At 36.7% G+C, this 24,848-nt stretch overlaps 1 protein-coding gene across 1 annotated transcript; it reads right to left on the minus strand.

Annotated features, from left to right (window-relative positions):
* Positions 1-6,233: 6,233 nt before the first annotated feature.
* Positions 6,234-24,685, minus strand: LOC133328481 (dynein axonemal heavy chain 7-like; the record flags this gene model as incomplete). Its single annotated transcript, XM_061537047.1, has 19 exons — positions 24,430-24,685; positions 24,022-24,237; positions 18,578-18,740; positions 18,288-18,521; positions 16,833-18,122; positions 16,484-16,773; positions 16,300-16,422; positions 15,016-15,169; positions 14,348-14,956; positions 14,000-14,158; positions 13,400-13,927; positions 12,781-13,341; positions 10,985-12,501; positions 10,135-10,921; positions 8,226-8,408; positions 7,817-8,163; positions 7,023-7,758; positions 6,853-6,956; positions 6,234-6,599 (listed from the first exon to the last, which is right to left on the minus strand). Coding segments are annotated over exons 1-19 (8,615 nt in total), but the record flags the coding sequence as incomplete, so codon positions are not given.
* Positions 24,686-24,848: the final 163 nt, after the last annotated feature.

The raw sequence follows: 24,848 nt of genomic DNA on the forward strand, positions 1-24,848 counted from the left end.
CATGATTAAAAACATTTTTAGGGACCATTAGGGTTTGGTGGTGTACAGATATTATAGAAAGTATGATTTAAAAAAAAATCGTTCAAAGGGCAACTGATTTATAAAAATGTGCTTTGTTACTATTGTTAAAAATAATGAGCTATCAACGTGAATTAAAACAAGTGAAAAAGCGTTAAATTCGGCCGGGCGAACATTTGATACCCTCCACCATAGATATACTGAAATGTACTTAAAATGAAAATATAGGGAACATACCAAAAAGTGGGTCTATGCCGACATTTCTACAAACAGATTACGTAAACCATAATGTACACCAAAAACAATTTATAATGGGTATTTATACCCTCATCCGTATGGCTAGTATGACACTACAAATGAAAATGTTGGTAACATACCAAAAGTTGGACCTATACCGACATTTCTAAAAACGGATTAACCATAATACAAATTTCAGAATTTTTTAATGGATAATTATACCCACAGCCTAAGGGCTAATGAGGGTGCATACACACTAATACAGTGAAAATGTGCGTCATCGAAATATTGGTTCTAGACGCCATGTTTATTTGGAACAAATCCGTTTCAGATAATTTAGATTTCATCCAAATAATTTAGATTTCATCGGTACTCTGTGCCAAATTTTGTCCCAATCGGACAAATATTGGGACTTTGGTATATCATTCACAAAAAATCGGACGAAACTATATATGGGAGCTATATCTAAACCTGAGCCAATTTTAACTAAACTTCGCAGACACCAGTCTGGACCTAAATCAGTACTCAGTGCAAAATTTTGTCCCAATAGGACAAATATTGGGAGGTTGGTGTATCATTCACCAAAAATTGGACGAAACTATATATTGGAGCTATATCTAAATCTGAACCGATTTTAACAAAACTTTGCAGACATCAGTCTGGACCTAATTCAGAACTCTGTGTAAAATCGGACGACTATATATATGGGAGCTATATCTAAATCTGAACCGATTCCAACAAAACTCCGCACACACAGCATGCGCGGGCCAGGATGTAGGGTTCGTAACTGTGCCAAATTTCATCCAAATCGGATCATAAATGCGAACTGTACTTTGTTAACAAAAATACATGGACGGACGGACAGACGGACATGCGTAAATCGACTCAAAAAGTGATTCTATGCACATTCTCAAAAGGAACCATGGGTCTATCTCGATTCCTTTTGCCTGTTACAAACAAATGCACAGACATAATACCCTGTACCACAGTGTGGTGAAGGGTATAAAAAGGGGTTATATGGGGACTACCCCAAAAAGGGGGTGAATATTAATAATTTTTGGTAAGGAGATTTGATACCATATGCGACTACAAAATACCAAATTACAGCTAATTCGGTTGAAAGCCGCTCTCAAGAACCCCAAAATACCAAAATTTGGAGAGTACCCTTATATAGGGGCTATCCGAAAAAATTGACCTATATTAATATTTTTTTTGTGGAGAGATTTGGTGCCTATTAAGAAATCAAAATACTAAATTACAGCCAATTCGGTGCAAAAATGCGATCAAAACCCCCAAAATAACAAAACTTTGCAGACATCAGTCTGGACCTAATTCAGAACTCTGTGTAAAATCGGACGACTATATATATGGGAGCTATATCTAAATCTGAACCGATTCCAACAAAACTCCGCACACACAGCATGCGCGGGCCAGGATGTAGGGTTCGTAACTGTGCCAAATTTCATCCAAATCGGATCATAAATGCGAACTGTACTTTGTTAACAAAAATACATGGACGGACGGACAGACGGACATGCGTAAATCGACTCAAAAAGTGATTCTATGCACATTCTCAAAAGGAACCATGGGTCTATCTCGATTCCTTTTGCCTGTTACAAACAAATGCACAGACATAATACCCTGTACCACAGTGTGGTGAAGGGTATAAAAAGGGGTTATATGGGGACTACCCCAAAAAGGGGGTGAATATTAATAATTTTTGGTAAGGAGATTTGATACCATATGCGACTACAAAATACCAAATTACAGCTAATTCGGTTGAAAGCCGCTCTCAAGAACCCCAAAATACCAAAATTTGGAGAGTACCCTTATATAGGGGCTATCCGAAAAAATTGACCTATATTAATATTTTTTTTGTGGAGAGATTTGGTGCCTATTAAGAAATCAAAATACTAAATTACAGCCAATTCGGTGCAAAAATGCGATCAAAACCCCCAAAATACTGAAAATTAGGGGTACCGTTATATGGGGCCTACCAGAAAAAATGGACCTATATTTATAATTTTTAGTGGAGACTTTTGGTACCCAAAAAGAACTCAATGTAATAAATTTCAGCGAATTCGGTTGAAAAGCGCGCTCAAGAACCCCAAGTATCGAAAATTGGGCGGTACCCTTATATAGGGGTTAGCATCCCGGGATCTAGAGGGTTAGAAGCATCTTTGCACGATATTTTCGATATCGGTTCATGTTTTGGCGTATGTTAATTGTTATGGTTTTGTCCACATATCCCACCGAAAAGACGGTAGGTTGATATTTCTGACTTGAAAATTAAACAAAAATTTCCCCAAAATGCCATTAATTTTTCTATAATGGTCCATGTTTGAAATGTTTGTACCGAACTTTCTCAGCAAAGTGACTGCAGTTTGTAATTCTGGTTTCTTGGATGGCGAAAGCGCCCATATTAAGATCCCATCCCCATATTAGGCATTTTGATAGTCTTTACCTCAATTTTCCACAGAGTATATATATTTGACCAGAATATCATTATATATAGATTCAGCCATGTCTGCCAGTCAGTCTGTTGAAATCATGATAAAGTGGAGGGTATCAAAATTCGGAATGGTTGAATTCAACCACGTTTTAAAGATAACTTTTAGTTACTATTGACATTTTTATTATATTTTATCTCTGTGTATTCTGATCTACCCGTACCAAGACGATTTATTGGTGCGACAGGGCCAAATTTAACAGTTCTTCTTAAATATTATTTTCGTTAACAGAAAATAAGATTAGATTTTTTTATGAAGAAAATCCGATTTCTTAAAACGTGCAATATTCTTGCCTGCATTAAATTGTATTTATATTTTATATTTTGAGTCACCAACCCACTTCAGAAGCAAGCAATCATACACATTTAACACAAATTACCCTTTTCGCAATTAATACGGATGTTGGCGATATTAAACGAGTGCGTAAGGATTTTTGGTGCAAATGCAAAAACCCAACCCTCCCACCCACTTCATTCCCCCACCACCAGCAATTGGTGACAACAGCAGAACTTCTGCCAAGGATTGTTTTTGATTACAACCCCGCCTTTCACATCCTTTGCTTTCAGCTGTGCTTTAATAACCATTTGAACATTTTTAGGAAATACCAACAAGATCAGATGTTCGGAACGCTCAGAAATATGAAAGATTTTTCAAAATATAAGCCGAGACAAATGCTAAATTAAAGAAATGAAAATACAACTAAATGACATTTAATACAACACCAACAACAACAAATCAAATAAATGTTTTTTTTTCTCGCCATTTTCAATCATCATCTGCCATACCGATGTCTACCTTCAAGCCTTTACAAATATTTTCAATAACAAATTCCTAGGAAAACCAAATTTGTATATCGAATTTTTATGTAAATTAAAATTTAAACGAACATTTTTCGACTTCGTGTGTATCCTTTGATGATGAACTTCTGTTGTTACATTTTTTACTCGATTATTGTTGCTGTTGTTGCTATCGCTGTCACCCCATCATGTTCGTTAGCATTAAAATGTCGTGAACACAAAAAAAACATAAAAGAGAGCTCGTAAAGTTTTTCATTTTATCGTAATTACCGTAAATACATACACTCATATTAAATATCACTTGTCTAATAAAAATAAAACATAACTGACATATTCGCTACAGAGATGGGAAGGTGGAATTTATGAAAAATATTACAAAAATATTCTTTCAGAAATCCACGCCTCTTATAGTCCTTAAAAAAAATGTTTCAGAAATCCACGCCTCTTATAGTCCTTGAAAAAAAATATTTCAGAAATCCACGCCTCTTATAGTCCTTGAAAAAAAATATTTCAGAAATCCACGCCTCTTATAGTCATTGAAAAAAAATATTCTTTCAGAAATCCACGCCTCTTATAGTCCTCTTCGAACATATTCTTTCAGAAATCCACGCCTCTTATAGTCCTCTTCGAACATATTCTTTCAGAAATCCACGCCTCTTATAGTCCTCTTCGAACATATTCTTTCAGAAATCCACGCCTCTTATAGTCCTCTTCGAACATATTCTTTCAGAAATCCACGCCTCTTATAGTCCTCTTCGAACATATTCTTTCAGAAATCCACGCCTCTTATAGTCTTCTTCGAACATATTCTTTCAGAAATCCACGCTTCTTATAGTCTTCTTCAAACATATTCTTTCAGAAATCCACGCCTCTTATAGTCCTCTTCGAACATATTCTTTCAGAAATCCACGCCTCTTATAGTCATTGAAAAAAATATTCTTTCAGAAATCCGCGCCTCTTATAGTCATTGAAAAAATATTCTTTCAGAAATCCACGCCTCTTATAGTCATTGAAAAAATATTCTTTCAGAAATCCACGCCTCTTATAGTCATTGAAAAAATATTCTTTCAGAAATCCACGCCTCTTATAGTCATTGAAAAAAATATTCTTTCAGAAATCCACGCCTCTTATAAACCTCGAAAAAATATTCGTTAAAAAATCCACGCCTCTTATAAGCCTCCAAAAAAATTCCTTATAAAATCCACGCCTCTTATAAGCCTCCAAAAAAAATCCTTATAAATTCACGCCTCTTATAAGCCACCAAAAAAATTCCTTTTAAAATCCACGCCTCTTATAAGCCACCAAAAAAAATCCTTATGAAATCCACGGCTCTTATAAGCCTCCAAAAAAATTCCTTATGAAATCCACGGCTCTTATAAGCCTCCAAAAAAGTTCCTTATAAAATCCACGGCTCTTATAATCCTCCAAAAAAATTCCTTATAAAATCCACGCCTCTTATAAGCCTCCAAAAAATTCCTTATAAAATCCACGCCTCTTATAAGCCTCCAAAAAAATTCCTTATAAAATCCACGCCTCTTATAAGCCTTCAAAAAAATTCCTTATAATATCCACGCCTCTTATAAGCCTCCAAAAAAATTCCTTATAAAATCCACGCCTCTTAAAGTCCTCTTCAAAAATATTATTTTTAAAAGTCCACGCCTCTTATAGTCCTCTTCAAAAATATTCTTTAAAAAGTCCACGCCTCTTTTAGTCCTTGGAAAAATTATTCTTTAAAAAATTCACGCCTCTTATAAGCCTCGGAAAAATATTCTTTAACAAATCTACGCCTCTTCTAGTCCTTGAAAAAATATTCTGTAAAAAATCCACGCCTTTTGCTATTTGCAATGTCCAACGTAGAGAAAATCGAAACGAAGGTGAACTTGAGCGGAAAACTATTTAAATTTCAGCTCATTGAGAAAATGTGTAAAAACGACAGTCTCAACAACAAGCATAACAGCAACAATACTAATAAAAAGGTATTTTTATTATAGTGGCCATGATGGTGGTGGCCGAGGTCCTTTTTTATCCTTGCTTGCTTGCTGCACATTAGCGTTCGGTGTGCGGTGCGTTAAGAAGCTCTGTAATTAAAATATCTTGTAATGTAAATGTAATTAATTTTTCTTGTTGTTGTTGTTGGCTTAAGATGATGCTGCAAATACTAGCAGCGAATGGAAAACTTCTATAATTAAATGCCAAAACCGAGAAGGCGGGCAAGAGGTGGCGGAGGGTGTGAGCGATTTTTAGCAAAAGAGGTGTCTAACCTTCACTACAACAAGGAGTAGTTGTGGAAATAGAAAAAGCGGGTTCGAAGGGTGGGTGGTGGTAGTTGTGTGTGCATAACTCCCACCACCAAGCCCGAGATGTGTTGCTTTTGATGTAAACGTTTTGCAGAAAAGGGATTAGGGTTGGGAAATTTAATAATGACAGACTCTATAAAAACGAAAAAACGCCTAAAAACATTTTTATTTGAAGTTTGTTTCGTTATTGTTGTTGCGTTTTTTCTGTTCACTGCATCCCAACTGTTGTGTATTCTCTGTAATTGATGTTATCTGGTCTCATATTACATTTTTATCCCATTCTTGTTTTTCAGCCCTTAATAAATAGCCCCAAGGGATTTGGTTTTGTATTCAAAGGATATCTATTTTGTTGCTATTGTTGTTATTGTACTTACTGCATCATAATGGCACTTTCAATGGAAAAGGAATCAGTGGGTAGGCCACATATATTCCAATTACGTATTTCGACGGGTTCGCCCAGTACATTGACCAATTGAAAATCTTGACTGCAGACGATACCAAAACCGGCACATTTTTCAGCCCATTTGCGGGTCTGTTCGACACGATATTCAATGGTAAATGGTCCTAAATAGGAGACAACACCGGAGGATATTAGCACATCTCCGGTAAGGGTATTGTAAATGCGTCCCAGCTGTTTGGCGGTCTCTGACCATCGGGTGCGTTCACCACCCAAGCCGGAGATAAGATCCTGCGCTCGTTGTAATTTTTTCGTGCAAGCCTCATGTTCCGCTTGGAGGATGCTGAAAGAAGGGGAAATGAAAAATAATAAATTACACTGAATACCAATAGCAGATTGGCCTTTCAAAAATATTCTTTAAAAAATCCACGCCGCTGAAAGTCCCTCTCAAAAAAAATATTCTTTAAAAAATCCACGCCGCTGAAAGTCCCTTTCAAAAATATTCTTTAAAAAATCCACGACTCCGAAAGTCCCTTTCAAAAATATTCTTTAAAAAATCCACTCTTATAGTTCTTGGAACAATTTTCTCTACTCACCCATATTCCTTCATTTGCTTGTCCAACACCTTCTGAATCGCTGCCAAATTTGCTTCGACCCGAGCAAGTTGGGCCAGTTTTTCGTTCAGAGTTTTTTGAGCAGCCTGGAAAATAGAAACATCATCGAATTTAGGATTTAAGAAGTTACTTTTAAAATTTTGAAAACTCACATTATAGGTAGCCTCCGCCTCGGCCAAGGCAATCTTTTTCGGGGCAACAATTTTCGCCACCACATCATATTTCGTTAGGGCAATAACCCATTTACACAACCCCTCACAAGCTGTGGAGGCGGTCTTAATTTTTTCCGGATCAAATGCCTCATTCGTTAAGACCCTTTCCTGCAGCTTCTTTATGACCGCTGGAGGTATATTATCCTTATCGAAATTTAAAAGACTATCCAAAAATTTAATATCACTCAGAACTTTCTTCGATGGACCCCAGTAATCTTCAATCATGCCCACACCACTGGGATTGGCAATACGTTCCGGTTTAACTTCTTTCAAAATGCACACAGCTTCCATGACAATACGCACTCCCACCGGAGGAGATTTCATTGTCTTAACAACGGCAATATCAGCTGTGGTCAGGGTGTTCAGGGCAGCCATTGCCTCATTGAGTATGGGTAGGGCTTCGCCCAATTTTGCATCACATTCATCCTTTATGGCCTGAGCCAATTGAGCCTGTTCCGCAGCCACTGCCTCATCTCGTTTGACAATTTCACGTTGTTCCTCAGCTGCCTTGCTGTCTTCCGTGACCTTGGCTACTTGTATGGCAACGGTTTCGGCTGCTGCTTTAATTTTCGGTTCCAAAGCTTCCAATTGTTCCTGCATCACACCCACTTGCTGGGCGGCAATATCCAATTGGGATATGCCAGTCAAATAGCGATTTTTGTTGAGCATTACAGATCTGAAAAAAAAGAAATTAAATCTCATTCGTTCACTCTTCACCCCTCTCCCCCACTTACGCTCTTTTCTTGTTCAGCAACGTCTTGAAAGTCTGTATCAATTCCAAATATGACGTAGGTGTGACATAATTATGCCGCTTCAATCTCAAATAGAATGCCTCCGACAATGCCTGGGTGGAGGTATGAAATTCCATACACATATCTATAGCTGCACGACGCTCCAAATCTGTTAGATCCTCCTGGGCCAAAAACCTTGTGGACACTGCCAACAGAGCATCCTCTGGCCATGCCTGGAACCAATCAATTGTACAGCAGTTCACAATTGAGGGAAATTTGCGTATCCTAATACGCAAAGCCTCACCAATCGGTGACATGGCCAGGACCACATGCAGCTGATCTTTACAGGTCTGGAAGGGTGAACATTCGAAATTAATAATCGATTATTTGTGTAGGTTCATTGCGGACTTACCGTTACAAAGAAATTGAACAGGGCCACCGGACTGCCATCCGTCTGCACTGCCTTGTCCCGCTGCTTATCAATTTGAGCCATCTTCTCGACAACTTCCATTTTCTCTTCATTGCTAAACAAGTTCGGAACTTCACCCGAGTTCAATAAATTGTTGATATCCTCCAAGAAGGATTCATCTTTTATCTGAAGTAGATAAAATTGTAAATTGATTGTGCCGAGATAAAAATATGATTCGATTTTTCCAATATTGGAAATGGGAAAATTTTAAAATCGATTAAATAAATACATTTCATAGATAATAGATAATTTATCTCTGTCATCAGGTACGTTATTAGGTTACATAGATAACTTTCATTATTATAAGGATATCAAATAAATCTTGTAGATACATTATCTATGTATTCAAATGGCGTCGATGTATTATCTATGTTAACCAAAATGGCTTAGATAAATTATCTATGTTACCTAAATGGCTTAGATAAATTATCTATGTTAACTAAATGACTAAGACACATTATCTATGATATCTAAATGACTAAGATACATTATCTATGACATCTAAATGACGTAGGTACATTATCTATGACATCTATATAGCATAGATACATTATCTATGATATCTAAATGACTTAGATAGATTATCTATGATCCCTAAATGACGTAGATACATTACCTATGACATCTTAATGGCATAGATACATTATCTATGACACCAAAATGACTTAGATAAATTATCTATGATATATAAATAGCTTAGATACATTATCCAAGGCATTCAAATGTCATAGATATATTATATATGACATCTAAATGACTTAGATACATTATCTATGATATCTAAACAACTTAGTTACATTATCTAAGACATCTAAATAGCACAGATACATCATCTGTGATATTTAAATGACATAGATGCATTATCCACGACAATTAAATGACTAATATACATTATCTAAAACATCTAAATGACATATGTAGATACATTATCTATGATACTTTAATGTCATAGATACATTATCTATAACACCAAAATAATACATTATCTACAACATCTAAATGGCATAGATACATTATATATGATGTCTAATTGGCTTAGATACTTTATGTAAGACATCTAAATGACATATATGCTTTATCTATGATATCTAAATAGCATATATACATTATCTATGACATCTATATACATTGTCTATGACGGGAAAATGGCATAGATACATTATCTATGACATCTAATAGGCATTGATACATTATCTATGATATCTACATGTCTTAGATACATTACCTAAACATTAGAATGGTATAGATATATTATCTATAATATCTAAATGACATAGATACAGTATCTATGATATCTAAATGGCTTAGGTACGTTATGTAAGACATATAAATGGCATAGATAGATTATCTATGATATCTAAATGACATAGATACATTATCTCAAACATCTAAATGGCATAGATACATTATCTACGATATCGTAAAGACTTAGATTCATTAGCTATGACATTTCAATGACTCAGATAAATTATCTATGACATTGATATATTATCTTTGGAACCTAACTGGCACATATAAATGATTTAAATCATCCTAACAACATATACACATTATCTACTCAATCTTAATAATGTAGATATATACATTATCTAAGCTGTATCAAAGCCATAGATAAATTATCTAAGTTATTTAAATAACACACATACATTATCTAAGACATCTAAATGGTGTTGTCACATTATCTATGTTATCTGAATCATATATTCATATAATTTATATATTTCTAACCGTCTGTATATAAAAAACAACATCACAATGTTGTTGCGGAACGAACACAAAATACTATTTTGAGGTCCGTACATTCCCAATACCTCCAAAATAATGTTTTGACACACACACATATCTACATTACCTGAACATCTGTAAACAAGAACACCCCATGCATTTCCGACGAACTGATCTTACGCAATATACCCTTGATATCTTCATGCCATTCATTCGGTCCATATGATCGAGATATTTCAACTTGAAACAATTCATAGTCACATATATGCGAAGCCAAACGAGTCAAGCTCTGACGTCCGGAGCCACCGACACCGATAAGTAGAGCATGACTACGTGGCTGCTTTATAATGCGACAAATTCTCGACAAATGTTCCACGGCAAAACGAAACAATACCAAATTCATTGGCTTCTTGGACATGTTGTTGTATTCGACCAAATACGATTCGACCACATTGCGTAACTCGTCTAAATCTTGTACTTCAATGTAGTTTTTCGTATCCGCTTTGGGATTGGTAAAATCACAAAAGATTAAATTACGAAAATCAGCTTCGGTTAGTTTTTCACCCTTTTGAACGAAACGTTCGAAGAGGACTTCAGGTTCGATGGCGAAACTGTTGCGCATTTGTTCACAGAGAGCGGTGAACAGCCAACTGCGATCGGAGTCTTCTACAAGGCGATCACCGTATACGCGAAATACTTCATGGACCCAAAGTCGTCTCATGGAATTAAGATCTTCTGTGGCTTCGGGAACGGAAAGTAAAACTCCCTGTATCACTCGAGAGAAGTCTCGTAAATTGAAGAGATAATGGGATTTCGCTGGTGTGGGTAGCAGATTCATTTTGGCCTTATTGTAAATTGTCAAGGTGGCATTGACTATTTCTTCGATGCAGGGATCAAATTCTTTGGAGAAGCCTCTGTAGGGATATAAAAGAAATTGTTATATTTTCCAATTAAATCAGACAGGTTTTGGGTCTTACCTCGTATCCAAATGCCACAGGATTATTTTACTAAAAATAGTCTTCAGTATATCATCATTAAATTCATCAATGGCCACCACATTAAAATGCCGCTGGAAACGTGGTGTAATTGTGTTGCCCGTCGATGGCGGCCCCATGGCGCATATCATTTGTATATCGATTAATTTCAGTGGGACAATTGCCTTCCGATCATACCACATCCAATGATCCATCATCATACGCAGCAACTCAATGGCAGGTTGGGCGCCATAATTCTCTTTCAATGGCATTGAAACATCATCGACAAATATGACAAATCGCTTATTCAACGGTGGACCATAGACACCCTTACGTCTCTTGTCCAATTTCGACATAATTATATCCTGAGTTTGATTCGCCGAAGTCTGGGCCGAAAAGTTAATTAGCAAAGGCTTATAGACAGACAAATCCATTTTCTTCAGCATATAATCGATAATATAACAACTTTTTCCGGTACCGGTGGGTCCCACAAACAACACAGGCTTTCCATGTCGCACAAGTAAATCCAAAACCGCTGTGGATCGGACATTTTCATTGGTCACAATAATAATTTGATTTACGGGTATGTCACGACTTATGGCCGGAGCGGCGGCCACATCATCCTGCCATGGCTTCCATTTACCTTTACCCTCCTTAATGAAACGATAATCGAACACCGAACCCTGTTTGGGTATGGGGAAAATAAAAGGCTTGGGCAATGCTGGAACATGTAACTCCTCCGGAATGCCAAACGTTTCATATAAATTATCGGGGAAATTCTTTTCCATAAGGCCGCGAAAAACCAAATTGAATTTCTCACGACTATTCGAGTCCAAAGAGGCACCAATGGACCAAATGCAGGAAAACAAAAACACTCCCTCGATTTGGGCCCTCATATCCAAATCGGATAGATTCTGGACATATTTCTCATCCTTAAAATCATCCAAGAAACAATCGAAAATATTCATCAAGGCCACCATTAAATTGGCATCCGAAGTGGGGGCAATTTCCACCAACGAAGCTTTCCTTACAATATACAGCAAAATTGGACAGAACCGCTTGATGAGAGACGTCACCAATTGCTTGGCCACAGCATGGAAACTGGCTGGCAAACGATTTTTCCACGATGTCACCAAAGGTTCCCAACCCAGCGACGAAGGTTCCATATAGATCATACCACATCGTGACACTGTGGCCGGTGAAGCCACCTCCAAATCCATTGGTTCAAATATTAGATTTGTTGTGGGCGACAGTTGTATAATTTCTCCGGACATCAGACACAGCTTCTTATTATCATCCAATACCGTATTCATATTTTCAATCCAAATGGCATCGACCGGACCATCAAAAATTAACCATTTACGATCCGGGGTCTCAGAGACGGCAAATTGTCGATAGCTTACGGCCAGCACCCCATCACTCCATTCATGGGAGACAGCATCAAATTGGCCATACAATTGACCCATGGTAATGGCCTTGGGATTGATGATGGTGTAAATTGCACGATTTTCACCGGCGTTCTGCAAAAAAGGGGATCGCATTAGAAAATATTGGGCGAAACAGATTTTTCACACGGGCATCTTAGATAAATTATCTACGAAATTTAAATAGCACAGATAAATTATCTACTACTTCTAAATAGCATTGCATAGAAATCGATACATTATCTTCGACATCTTAAAGACTCAGATAATTTATCTATGCCACATACAAGATCTACACATCTTATCATCGTTATCTATGTGACATAGACACCTTATATCCAAGTCCATAACAAATTCTATGGAAATAAATCCTACCCTTTTCTCCATATTCTCCAATGTTTCAGCCAATATCCGATAACAAGTCGTCTTACCACCAAACGGCAAACCGACCAACATCAAACCATGTCGTACAACAATCATTTCATACAACTGTTGCACCTTTTCCAAAAAGAAATCGGTACACTGTTTATTATTACGTTCGCATGCCTCGCGACAGCATTCATTGAAGATGACATAATCCGCCTCGGGCAATACAGTTCCTGGGAACAAATCTGAGGTAATACCTTGGAACAAGGGGACATCTTGATTTAAGAATTTCGGTAAATTGACATCTTTTATCGAACGTAGGACTAAAATATCTTCATTTTCATCGCGATAACGTAATTTCAGAGCTCCTGCGGCTTTGAGAACCGATTTTACGGCACGCATACCATAATCATAATGACATTGGGTACTCAATTGTTCCGAACACAAACGATAGGTGGCCACAATTTTAACCGATAATGGTTTGGCGGTCAAAAAGCCATAGGAATATAATTCAATTTCGGAAATCAGGGCATAATCGGGTACCATCATGGCCACGGAACGGAAGAGGGCCTGAAAAGAGAATCGGTTTTAATTTTTGTCTTTGATATAATTTTTATTCTAAGCTTACCTTTAAGTTATCCGGTAATTCCGATCTCCCCGCATAACCAGGATTCATGGTAATAAATACCGCACACGTGGGATCCAAGGTGAGGGTGGTACCCTCAAATACCAATGTGGGACTTCCTGAATTAATACCTCGTTGTATGGTGAGGATTTGTTGAGCCACCACCGACAGCACCTCCAAATCGATACGATTAAATTCATCAAAACATGACCAGGCGCCACATGAAGCCAAACCCTTAAAGAATTTCCCCAGGGCAATATAATCCAAACCATCGGAACAATTAAAGACAACACATTGTTTGGCCACAGCCTTGGCTAAATCTTTTGTTGTCTCAGTTTTACCGGTACCGGCGGGTCCTTCCGGTGCACCACCCAAATGTAAATGCAGAGCACTGAAGAGAGTGCGATAACAACGATCTGTCAGAGGTGTTACAACCAACCGCGTGGTATTTCCCAAATATTCATAACCATATTTTAGGGAACAGTTAATCATCCGGGTATCCAAATTGTTGTCCTCCCAATAATATCGAAGCTGAGTGGAGAGAGAAAGGGAATTTAGTTTTGATTGAAAAATTTATGGATTAGGGGAAGGGTACAGTCTCACCTGACACAGCCACTGAAAATCATTGAGTTCGGATACTTTTTTCTCTACAATCTCGGCCAAGACATCACGGGCATGAACATCGAGCACTACCAAGGCCCCTAACGTAATGCGGTTCTGGGCGCTCAAATCACCTCTGACCAAATCCACAATGCGATTGATCTGAAAGAAGTAATGAATACGAAATAAAAAATAAAGAGTCAGGAATAGACACTTCTAGAAGTGCGGAACGGTCTTCAACATAGAAATTGGACATATAAATTCCCCATTTCTATCCTCCTTCAAATTTGAAAATTTCTTGAGAGATTTTTCTGTTCGCCCCTCACTTTTTACCCCCTACCTTCCACCTACCTGCGTAACATTTGTTTCCAAATATTTTTCCAAATTTCCGCACGGATCGTCGGACATAAAACATTCGGTTATGTTTAAAGTCCAATAGGTCAACGATATCGATTGGACACACTGGCCCGGCCATATCAGGACCCATTCATGCCGAACACTATTCGGATAACTATAGAATGCTTCACTCATTTTCTTGTGAATACTTTTCTTCATGTCCAACTCCAATTCCAATAGCCATTTCTCCACTTGACCTCGGGCCTTAGCTGTCGATATAATATCGACAAGTTCAACTTCTTCACGTTCCGATGAACGCATAATTGTAACTTCCAGCTCCTCCGTAAATTTAAGGGTTGCAATGCCCTCGAAACATTTTTTCAAATGTGGCTGAACCCTTGTCGGATCCTTAGTTTCCGATAGGATTTCCAGCAGCTCATCATTGGATAGGAAAAAGAATCGCGGGAAATATAAACGTTTCTTTTCCAGATAGGCATTCAGACCCTTTTGTATGATTTCCAATAGATTGAAGGCCTTTTTCAATTTCTCCGACATTTTGTCAATTTCCACCACGGCCATGACCCGGCAATCGGCATTGACTTGTTTCATTAATTCTTTCCAGATCTGAAAAGGAGTATCAAATTAGAGATTTTTTACATTCCGTTTCAGTTCGAAATACATACCTTATCCACGGCGCTGAACCGTCTACCCTCCTCGGGCATTTGTTGTTGAATATCGGGGCTAGAGAATATTGGTTCCAAATACATCCAGGTGGCTTGGACACGTAACCAATCGTCCAATATGTCTTGCAATAAAATTAACTTGGCTTCCCATTTTCTGGAAGGAGAAGAAAGGATCATTAAATAGGAGTAGATTTTTTAGAGAACAATTTTAAAAAGACCCACACAAGACCTTGACTTTGTAAAGAATATTTTTTAAGATCCATAAAAGGCGTGGATTTGTTAAAGAATATTTTTTCAGGGTCTACAAGAGGCGTGAATTTTTAAAGAATATTTTTTCAAGGTCCATAAGAGGCGTGGATTTTTAAAGAATATTTATTCAAGGACCATTAGAGGCGTGGATTTTTAAAGAATATTTTTTCAAGGTCCATTAGAGGCGTGGATTTTTAAGGAATATTTTTTCAAGGCCTAACATAGGCGTGGATTTTTAAGGAATATTTTTTCAAAGCCTAACATAGGCGTGGATTTCTAAGGAATATTTTTTCAAGGCCTAACTTAGGCGTGGATTTCTGAGGAATATTTTTTCAAGGCCTAACATAGGCGTGGATTTTTAAGGAATATTTTTTCAAAGCCTAACATAGGCGTGGATTTCTAAGGAATATTTTTTCAAGGCCTAACATAGGCGTGGATTTTTAAGGAATATTTTTTAAAGTCTAACATAGGCGTGGATTTCTAAGGAATATTTTTTCAAATCCTAACATAGGCGTGGATTTCTAAGGAATATTTTTTCAAACCCTAACATAGGCGTGGATTTCTAAGGAATATTTTTTCAAAGCCTAACATAGGCGTGGATTTCTAAGGAATATTTTTTCAAAGCCTATTCGAGGCCTCAATCCTTCAAGGAATATTTTTTCAAAGCCTATTCGAGGCCTCAATCCTTCAAGGAATATTTTTTCAAAGCCTAACATAGGCGTGGATTTCTAAGGAATATTTTTTCAAAGCCTTACCATGGGCGTGGATTTCTAAGAAATATTTTTTCAAAGCCTAACAGAGGCGTGGATTTTTTAAAGAATATTTTTTCAAAGCCTAACATTGGCGTGGATTTCTAAGAAATATTTTTTCAAAGCTTAACATAGGCGTGGGGTTTTTTTCTAAGTACCAGCAAAAGAGGGGATTTTTAAGGAATATTTTTTCAAAGCCTAACATAGGGGATTTTTAAGAAATATTTTTTTAAGGACCTCCACAGTCGTGGGATTTTAAAGAATATGGCTCAAGGTTTTTACTTACAATATATCCTTTTCAAAGGGTTTAATATATGGCGAACTCTTCATGGTTTGGGTCTTGATAATTTGGTCATCCAATAGAACCTGAATGTCATCAATGGCCGACAGCTTATAGGTGCCTGTATCTCTGTAAAAATAAATAACACTTTGAAATATTCATTCAAAATCAAATATGTATTTCACCTTACCTATATGGTGATACGGAAAATGATATGTCTTCCCATTCCGCAACCATTTTAGCCATGGCTCTTTCCAAATTATTTTCCTTGGTGGCACTTTCGGAAATTGTCTCAAATTTCCCTACATAATCCTCCAGGCCATATTCAATGATACGGGCCAATGTCAAGTCCGGTGAAACCTTGATTGGAAAACCGATAATCTCCGAAACCAATTCCCAGTGTCGTGTTTTCATGCCCGGATTACCCAATGTGGAAATAATAGGCATGTGTTCACGGAAGGCCTCAATTTGTTCTTTGATCTGCAAAGGGATATATAAATTAAATATTTTGATAAATTTTTATTGGCATCCCGACTCACATCCTTTATCAGGGTCATTGTGGTGGGATGGTCACCCATTTGCTTTTCCAATTTCTGTATGATCCGATACATATTTGCCACTTCGGTTTCAATTTCATCTGGATCGAATGCTCCCACTTGGGCATTCATCCACAAATCATATTTATCCATAAATTCTTGACCCGCATCGAATAGGGTCTTATATGGCTTCAGCTGATCGTGAGCCTTCTTCCTTATGAAATATTGCGACAAATCCCATCCATACGAAGTCTCCTCTTCGTTGATACGATCTATGGTATCCATGGCCATAACCAAACGATTATCCAGAATATTAGCCTTCCGTTTATATTTCGCCAATTGTTTGATATCACCCCATTCATCATAGGTTTGAACCTGATCAAAATAGGTTTGCAGTTCACGGCGAAAACTATCGATGCGTTTCTTTAGTAGCTCCTGATATTCGATGGTCTTATCGGCAATTATCACTCGATGATCTTCAAATATGGAGGGTAATTTCAAATACCATTGGAAGGTATTGGAATTGTTTTTAATTTGCAATGGGGAGTACAGGGTATGGTCCATCAGCCACAAAATATGACCCATATTCACCCTTAAACGCTGTTCCATTTCCGGCACCACATTCTCCTCGGTGTTTATGACATAGGCCTTAAGGCTCATCAATTCCGCTGTGTCTTTGGGTATGGTCAAGGCCTTCTTGGCAATTGACTCATACTCCTTACCCAATTTGGAGATTTTATTCTGCTGATCATTGACCATATGATTGAGTAACTGTTCCTGCATATACCTCCCAAAACTTTCCAAGTTGCCAATAAACTTTTCTCTATGAAATTCATAGAGGCCCATTCGGATAACACCCCATATATCTCGGGAAATTTTATCTTCCTTCTGACGATACTCGTGAACCATTTGACAGAATGCTTCGAATTCCGGCTGGGCGGAAATAAATTTCGATACCCGCTCTGCATCACGACCATTCATTAAATCAATATATTCATCGAAATCTTGCAAGCGCAATTCGGGTCCAATACGCTCCTCTTCGAGTAGGGCACAAATACGATTACGCGTCTCAGCAATTAATGATTCCGGTATGGCGGGAGTCAGGGTAAGTTTATCGGAGATTTTTAAATCTGTATAAAGTTTACTCTCAATTCTCGGGAGATTTTGCACGGCCAAGACAATCGATTCGATTATGCGCACCATTTCACTTTGGAACTTGGAAAAATTCGGATTGAAAACAATCACATCCTCGTCCTCCAACATCAGAGAGATTTTAAAGCCGGGATTACATTTCTGAAATGAAAAAAAAATTGAAAAACTACTTTTCAAAAATCCGCGAATTTGTTAGGCCCAGATTTTGTAATCCACACCTTTGTTATGCCTTGAAAAACTACTTTTAAAAAATCCACGCCTTTGTTAGGCTTTGGAAAAAAACTATTCTTCAAAAAATCCACTTACCGCATAATCACATATAAAATCGGCAAATCGATTTAAACTTCGGATACACATATCTTCCAACTGTTGGGTCATCAGAGCCGCCACACAATTATAGAAACGTTGTATCAGACGAGTTTTCCTTACATCCGGCAATTGGCCACGATTACTGGCCCTCAAGAGAATTGCATGTATTTCACCATACCATTCATTTTCCAGCATATTTTTAGCCTGGTCCACATGGCGCCCAACAGTGTACTGAAACAATTTAAAAATTATTAAAAATATTTCCCAATGATTTTTTAACTAATTACCGCAAATTCGAACAGCTCAAATGGCGTTGTGACCTTGGATAGTTCTCGAGCATCCACCAAAGTGATTTCTTTGTACTTCGTGTTCCACAATTCCAATATGTGGGCCACAGAGCGATGTATGCAGAACAGGGTTCTTTTTAAACGGCAACGATTTTCGTCGTAACTGAAAGGGCGAGAAGAGAATATTTAAAACAATTATTTTATAAGGAGGCGTGGACTATTTTTCAAGGCTTATAAGAGGCGTGGATTTTTTAAAGGACCACTTTTCAAGCCAGATAAGAGGCGTGGATTTTTTAAAGGACTATTTTTCAAGCCATATAAGAGGCGTGGATTTTTAAGGACTATTTTTCAAGCCATATAAGAGGCGTGGATTTTTTAAGGACTATTTTTCAAGCCATATAAGAGGCGTGGATTTTTTAAAGGACTATTTTTCAAGCCATATAAGAGGCGTGGATTTTTTAAGGACCACTTTTCAAGCCATATAAGAGGCGTGGATTTTTTAAGGACTATTTTTCAAGCCATATAAGAGGCGTGGATTTTTTAAAGGACTATTTTTCAAGCCATATAAGAGGCGTGGATTTTTTAAAGGAGTATTTTTCAAGCCGTATAAGAGGCGTGGATTTTTTAAGGACTATTTTTCAAGCCATATAAGAGGCGTGGATTTTTTTAAGGACTATTTTTCAAGCCATATAAGAGGCGTGGATTTTTTAAAAGACTATTTTTCAAGCCATATAAGAGGCGTGGATTTTTTAAAGGACTATTTTTCAAGCCATATAAGAGGCGTGGATTTTTTAAAGGACTATTTTTCAAGCCATATAAGAGGCGTGGATTTTTTAAGGACTATTTTTCAAGCCATATAAGAGGCGTGGATTTTTTTAAGGACTATTTTTCAAGCCATATAAGAGGCGTGGATTTTTTAAAAGACTATTTTTCAAGCCATATAAGGGGCGTGGATTTTTTAAAGGACTATTTTTCAAGCCATATAAGAGGCGTGGATTTTTTAAAGGACTATTTTTCAAGCCATATAAGAGGCGTGGATTTTTTAAAGGACTATTTTTCAAGCCATATAAGAGGCGTGGATTTTTTAAAGGACTATTTTTCAAGCCATATACGAGGCGTGGATTTTTTAAAGGACTATTTTTCAAGCCATATACGAGGCGTGGATTTTTTAAAGGACTATTTTTCAAGCCATATAAGAGGCGTGGATTTGTTAATAGACTATTTTTCAAGCCATATAAGAGGCGTGGATTTTTTATAGGACTATTTTTCAAGCCATATAAGAGGCGTGGATTTTTTAAAGGACTATTTTTCAAGCCATATAAGAGGCGTGGATTTTTTAAAGGACTATTTTTCAAGCCATATACGAGGCGTGGATTTTTTAAAGGACTATTTTTCAAGCCATATAAGAGGCGTGGATTTGTTAATAGACTATTTTTCAAGCCATATAAGAGGCGTGGATTTTTTATAGGACTATTTTTCAAGCCATATAAGAGGCGTGGATTTTTTAAAGGACTATTTTTCAAGCCATATAAGAGGCGTGGATTTTTTAAAGGACTATTTTTCAAGCCATATACGAGGCGTGGATTTTTTAAAGGACTATTTTTCAAGCCATATAAGAGGCGTGGATTTGTTAATAGACTATTTTTCAAGCCATATAAGAGGCGTGGATTTTTTATAGGACTATTTTTCAAGCCATATAAGAGGCGTGGATTTTTTAAAGGACTATTTTTCAAGCCATATAAGAGGCGTGGATTTGTTAATAGACTATTTTTCAAGCCATATAAGAGGCGTGGATTTTTTAAAGGACTATTTTTCAAGCCATATACGAGGCGTGGATTTTTTAAAGGACTATTTTTCAAGCCATATAAGAGGCGTGGATTTGTTAATAGACTATTTTTCAAGCCATATAAGAGGCGTGGATTTTTTATAGGACTATTTTTCAAGCCATATAAGAGGCGTGGATTTTTCAAAGGACTATTTTTCAAGCCATATACGAGGCGTGGATTTTTTAAAGGATTATTTTTCAAGCCATATAAGAGGCGTGGATTTGTTAATAGACTATTTTTCAAGCCATATAAGAGGCGTGGATTTTTTATAGGACTATTTTTCAAGCCATATAAGAGGCGTGGATTTTTTAGAGGACTATTTTTCAAGCCATATACGAGGCGTGGATTTTTTAAAGGACTATTTTTCAAGCCATATAAGAGGCGTGGATTTGTTAATAGACTATTTTTCAAGCCATATAAGAGGCGTGGATTTTTTATAGGACTATTTTTCAAGCCATATAAGAGGCGTGGATTTTTTAAAGGACTATTTTTCAAGCCATATAAGAGGCGTGGATTTTTTAAAGGACTATTTTTCAAGCCATATACGAGGCGTGGATTTTTTAAAGGACTATTTTTCAAGCCATATAAGAGGCGTGGATTTGTTAATAGACTATTTTTCAAGCCATATAAGAGGCGTGGATTTTTTAAAGGACTATTTTTCAAGCCATATAAGAGGCGTGGATTTTTTAAAGGACTATTTTTCAAGCCATATAAGAGGCGTGGATTTTTTAAAGGACTATTTTTCAAGCCATATACGAGGCGTGGATTTTTTAAAGGACTATTTTTCAAGCCATATAAGAGGCGTGGATTTGTTAATAGACTATTTTTCAAGCCATATAAGAGGCGTGGATTTTTTATAGGACTATTTTTCAAGCCATATAAGAGGCGTGGATTTTTATAGGACTATTTTTCAAGCCATATAAGAGGCGTGGATTTGTTAATAGACTATTTTTCAAGCCATATAAGAGGCGTGGATTTTTTATAGGACTATTTTTCAAGCCATATAAGAGGCGTGGATTTGTTAATAGACTATTTTTCAAGCCATATAAGAGGCGTGGATTTTTTATAGGACTATTTTTCAAGCCATATAAGAGGCGTGGATTTTTTAAAGGACTATTTTTCAAGCCATATACGAGTCGTGGATTTTTTAAAGGACTATTTTTCAAGCCATATACGAGGCGTGGATTTGTTAATAGACTATTTTTCAAGCCATATAAGAGGCGTGGATTTTTTATAGGACTATTTTTCAAGCCATATAAGAGGCGTGGATTTTTTAAAGGACTATTTTTCAAGCCATATACGAGGCGTGGATTTTTTAAAGGACTATTTTTCAAACCATATAAGAGGCGTGGATTTTTTAAAGGACTATTTTTCAAGCCATATAAGAGGCGTGGATTTTTTAAAGGACTATTTTTTCAAGACTTATAAGAGGCGTGGATTTTTTAAAGGACTATTTTTTCAAGACTTATAAGAGGCGTGGATTTTTTAAAGGACTATTTTTTCAAGGCTTATAAGAGGCGTGGATTTTTCAAAAAGGACTATTTTTCAAGGCTTATAAGAGGCGTGGATTTTTAAAGGACTATTTTTCAAGGCTTATAGGAGGCGTGGATATTTTAAAGGAATATTTTTCAAGGCTTATAGGAGGCGTGGATATTTTAAAGGAATATTTTTCAAGGCTTATAAGAGAGGTGGATTTTTTAAAGGACTATTTTTCAAGGCTTATAAGAGGGGTGGATGTTTTAAAGGACTATTTTTTCAAGGCTTATAAGAGGCATGGATTTTTTAAAGGACTATTTTCTCGAGGCTTATAAGAGGCGTGAATGTTTTAAAGGACTATCTTCTCGAGGCTTATAAGAGGCGTGAATGTTTTAAAGGACTATTTTTTCGAGGCTTATAAGAGGCGTGAATGTTTTAAAGGACTAATTTTTCAAGGCGTATAAGAGGCATGGATTTTTTAAAGGACTATTTTCTCGAGGCTTATAAGAGGCGTGGATGTTTTAAAGGACTATTCTTTCAAGGCTTATAAGAGGCATGGATTTTTTAAAGGACTATTTGGACTTTTCAAATATTTTCAAGGCTTATAAGAGGCGTGGATTTTTTAAAGGACTATCTTTCAAGGCTTATACAAGGCGTGGATGTTTTAAAGGACTATTTTTCAAGCCATATAAGAGGCGTGGATTTTTTAAAGGACTATTCTTCAAGCCATATAAGAGGCGTGGATTGTTTAAAGGACTATTTTTTCAAGGCTTATAAGAGGCGTGGATTTTTTAAAGGACTATTTTTTCCAGGCTTATAAGAGGCGTGGATTTTTTAAAGGACTATTTTTTCAAGGCTTCTAAGAGGCGTGGATTGTTTAAAGGACTATTTTTTCAAGGCTTATAAGAGGCGTGGATTTTTTAAAGGACTATTTTTTCAAGGCTTATAAGAGGCGTGGATTTTTTAAAGGACTATTTTTTCAAGGCTTATAAGAGGCGTGGATTTTTTAAAGGACTATTTTTTCAAGGCGTATAAGAGGCGTGGATTTTTTAAAGGACTATTTTTTCAAGGCTTATTAGAGGCGTGGATTTTTTAAAGGACTATTTTTTCAAGGCTTATAAGAGGCGTGGATTTTTTAAAGGACTATTTTTTCAAGGCTTATAAGAGGCGTGGATTTTTTAAAGGACTATTTTTTCAAGGCTTATAAGAGGCGTGGATTTTTTAAAGTACTATTTTTTCAAGGCTTATAAGAGGCGTGGATTTTTTAAAGGACTAGTTTTTCAAGGCTTATAAGAGGCGTGGATTTTTTAAAGGACTATTTTTCAAGGCTGGATTTTTTAAAGGACTATTTTTCAAGGCTTATAAGAGGCGTGGATTTTTTAAAGGACAATTTTTCAAGGCTGGATTTTTTAAAGGACTATTTTTCAAGGCTTATAAGAGGCGTGGATTTTTTATAGGACTATTTTTCAAGGCTGGATTTTTTTAAATGACTATTTGTCAAGGCTTATAAGAGGCGTGGATTTTTTAAAGGACTATTTTTTAAGGCTGGATTTTTTAAAGGACTATTTTTCAAGGCTGGATTTTTTAAAGGACTATTTTATAAGGCTGGATTTTTTAAAGGACTATTTTATAAGGCTGGATTTTTTAAAGGACTATTTTTCAAGGCTTATAAGAGGCGTGGATTTTTTAAAGGGCTATTTTTCAAGGCTTATAAGATGCTTGGATTTTTAAAGGACTATTTTTCAAGGCTTATAAGAGGTGTGGATTTTTTAAAGGACTATTTTTCAATGCTTATAAGATGCGTGGATTTCTTAAAGGACCATTTTTCAAGGCTTATAAGAGGCGTGGATGTTTGAAAGGATTTTTTTTCAAGGCTTATAAGAGGCGTGGATGTTTTAAAGGACTATTTTTCAAGGCTTATGAGAGACGAGGATTTTTTAAATGACTATTTTTTCAAGGCTTATAAGAGGCGTGGATGTTTTAATGGACTATTTTTTAAGGCTTATAAAAGGCGTGGATGTTTTAATTGACTATTTTAAATTCATTAACAATTGTGTAGTCCTTGGAAAGAACAACATTTAATTCCACTTTATTTTCCTTTTATCCTCTCTATTATCTAAAAAAGGGACAAAAGCATCTTACCGATATCTCCATTTATTCGACATGGCATTGATTTCCTTTCGCTCCTTTGTCAATTCCAGCTTTGTATCCTTTTTTAGATTTGTCAAAGAATTTTGCAAAACAAAATCCACCACAGCTTTTTTCATCGAGAAGATATAATCGGATTTGATTTCATTGATATTCTCTGACAGAGCCACCTCCCATTTATTTAAGACTGGCGGAATTTGACTCTTAATTCTATAAAAAAGAAAAATGGAACGAAAAGAAGACATAAAAGAAGAAGAAGACAAAGTAGAAAAAGAAACCAATTATATGCTAATCATTAGATCCCTCTTTTGATAAAAGTCAATGCCAATAATGCATGGCACACTCATTTTCCAGCATCCAACTCATCATCATCCTGCTCGGTGTCTCTATGTCTTCGCTAACCTGTTTAAAACTTTTTTGCTCATTGGCGATACATGAATGGTATCGATACCATGCTTAATGTAGTAGTAATAACGTAACACCTCCTTTTCCTGCTGATTGGGAAATTCACTGTCCCAGTCCATGGTATCGGGACCAGCACCTCCAGAATCATCATTTATGGCATTGGTGGTGGCCGCCTCATCATCTTTACGGGCAATTAATTCTACCAACTTTTTGCGAAAGTTTTCTCGTTCCTGGCGCATTTGCATGTATGAAGGACGTCCTGCAAGGAGTGGAAGCATAGTAAAAGAGAGGAGTGAGGAGCAATGGCAAACAGTGTTTTTGGCATAAAGAAGGTAACAAGTTTTGAAGTTGGTTTGTTTTTGCTGTTGTTGTTATTTGTGGTAATCACCCAATGGAACTTTAAACGTTCTGTAGAT

This window comes from Musca vetustissima, unplaced genomic scaffold (genome assembly GCF_032173495.1).
Source record: "Musca vetustissima isolate MV318-11 ecotype Yass unplaced genomic scaffold, APGP_CSIRO_Mvet_v1 utg94941, whole genome shotgun sequence".
NCBI classification, from domain to species: Eukaryota; Metazoa; Arthropoda; class Insecta; order Diptera; family Muscidae; genus Musca; species Musca vetustissima.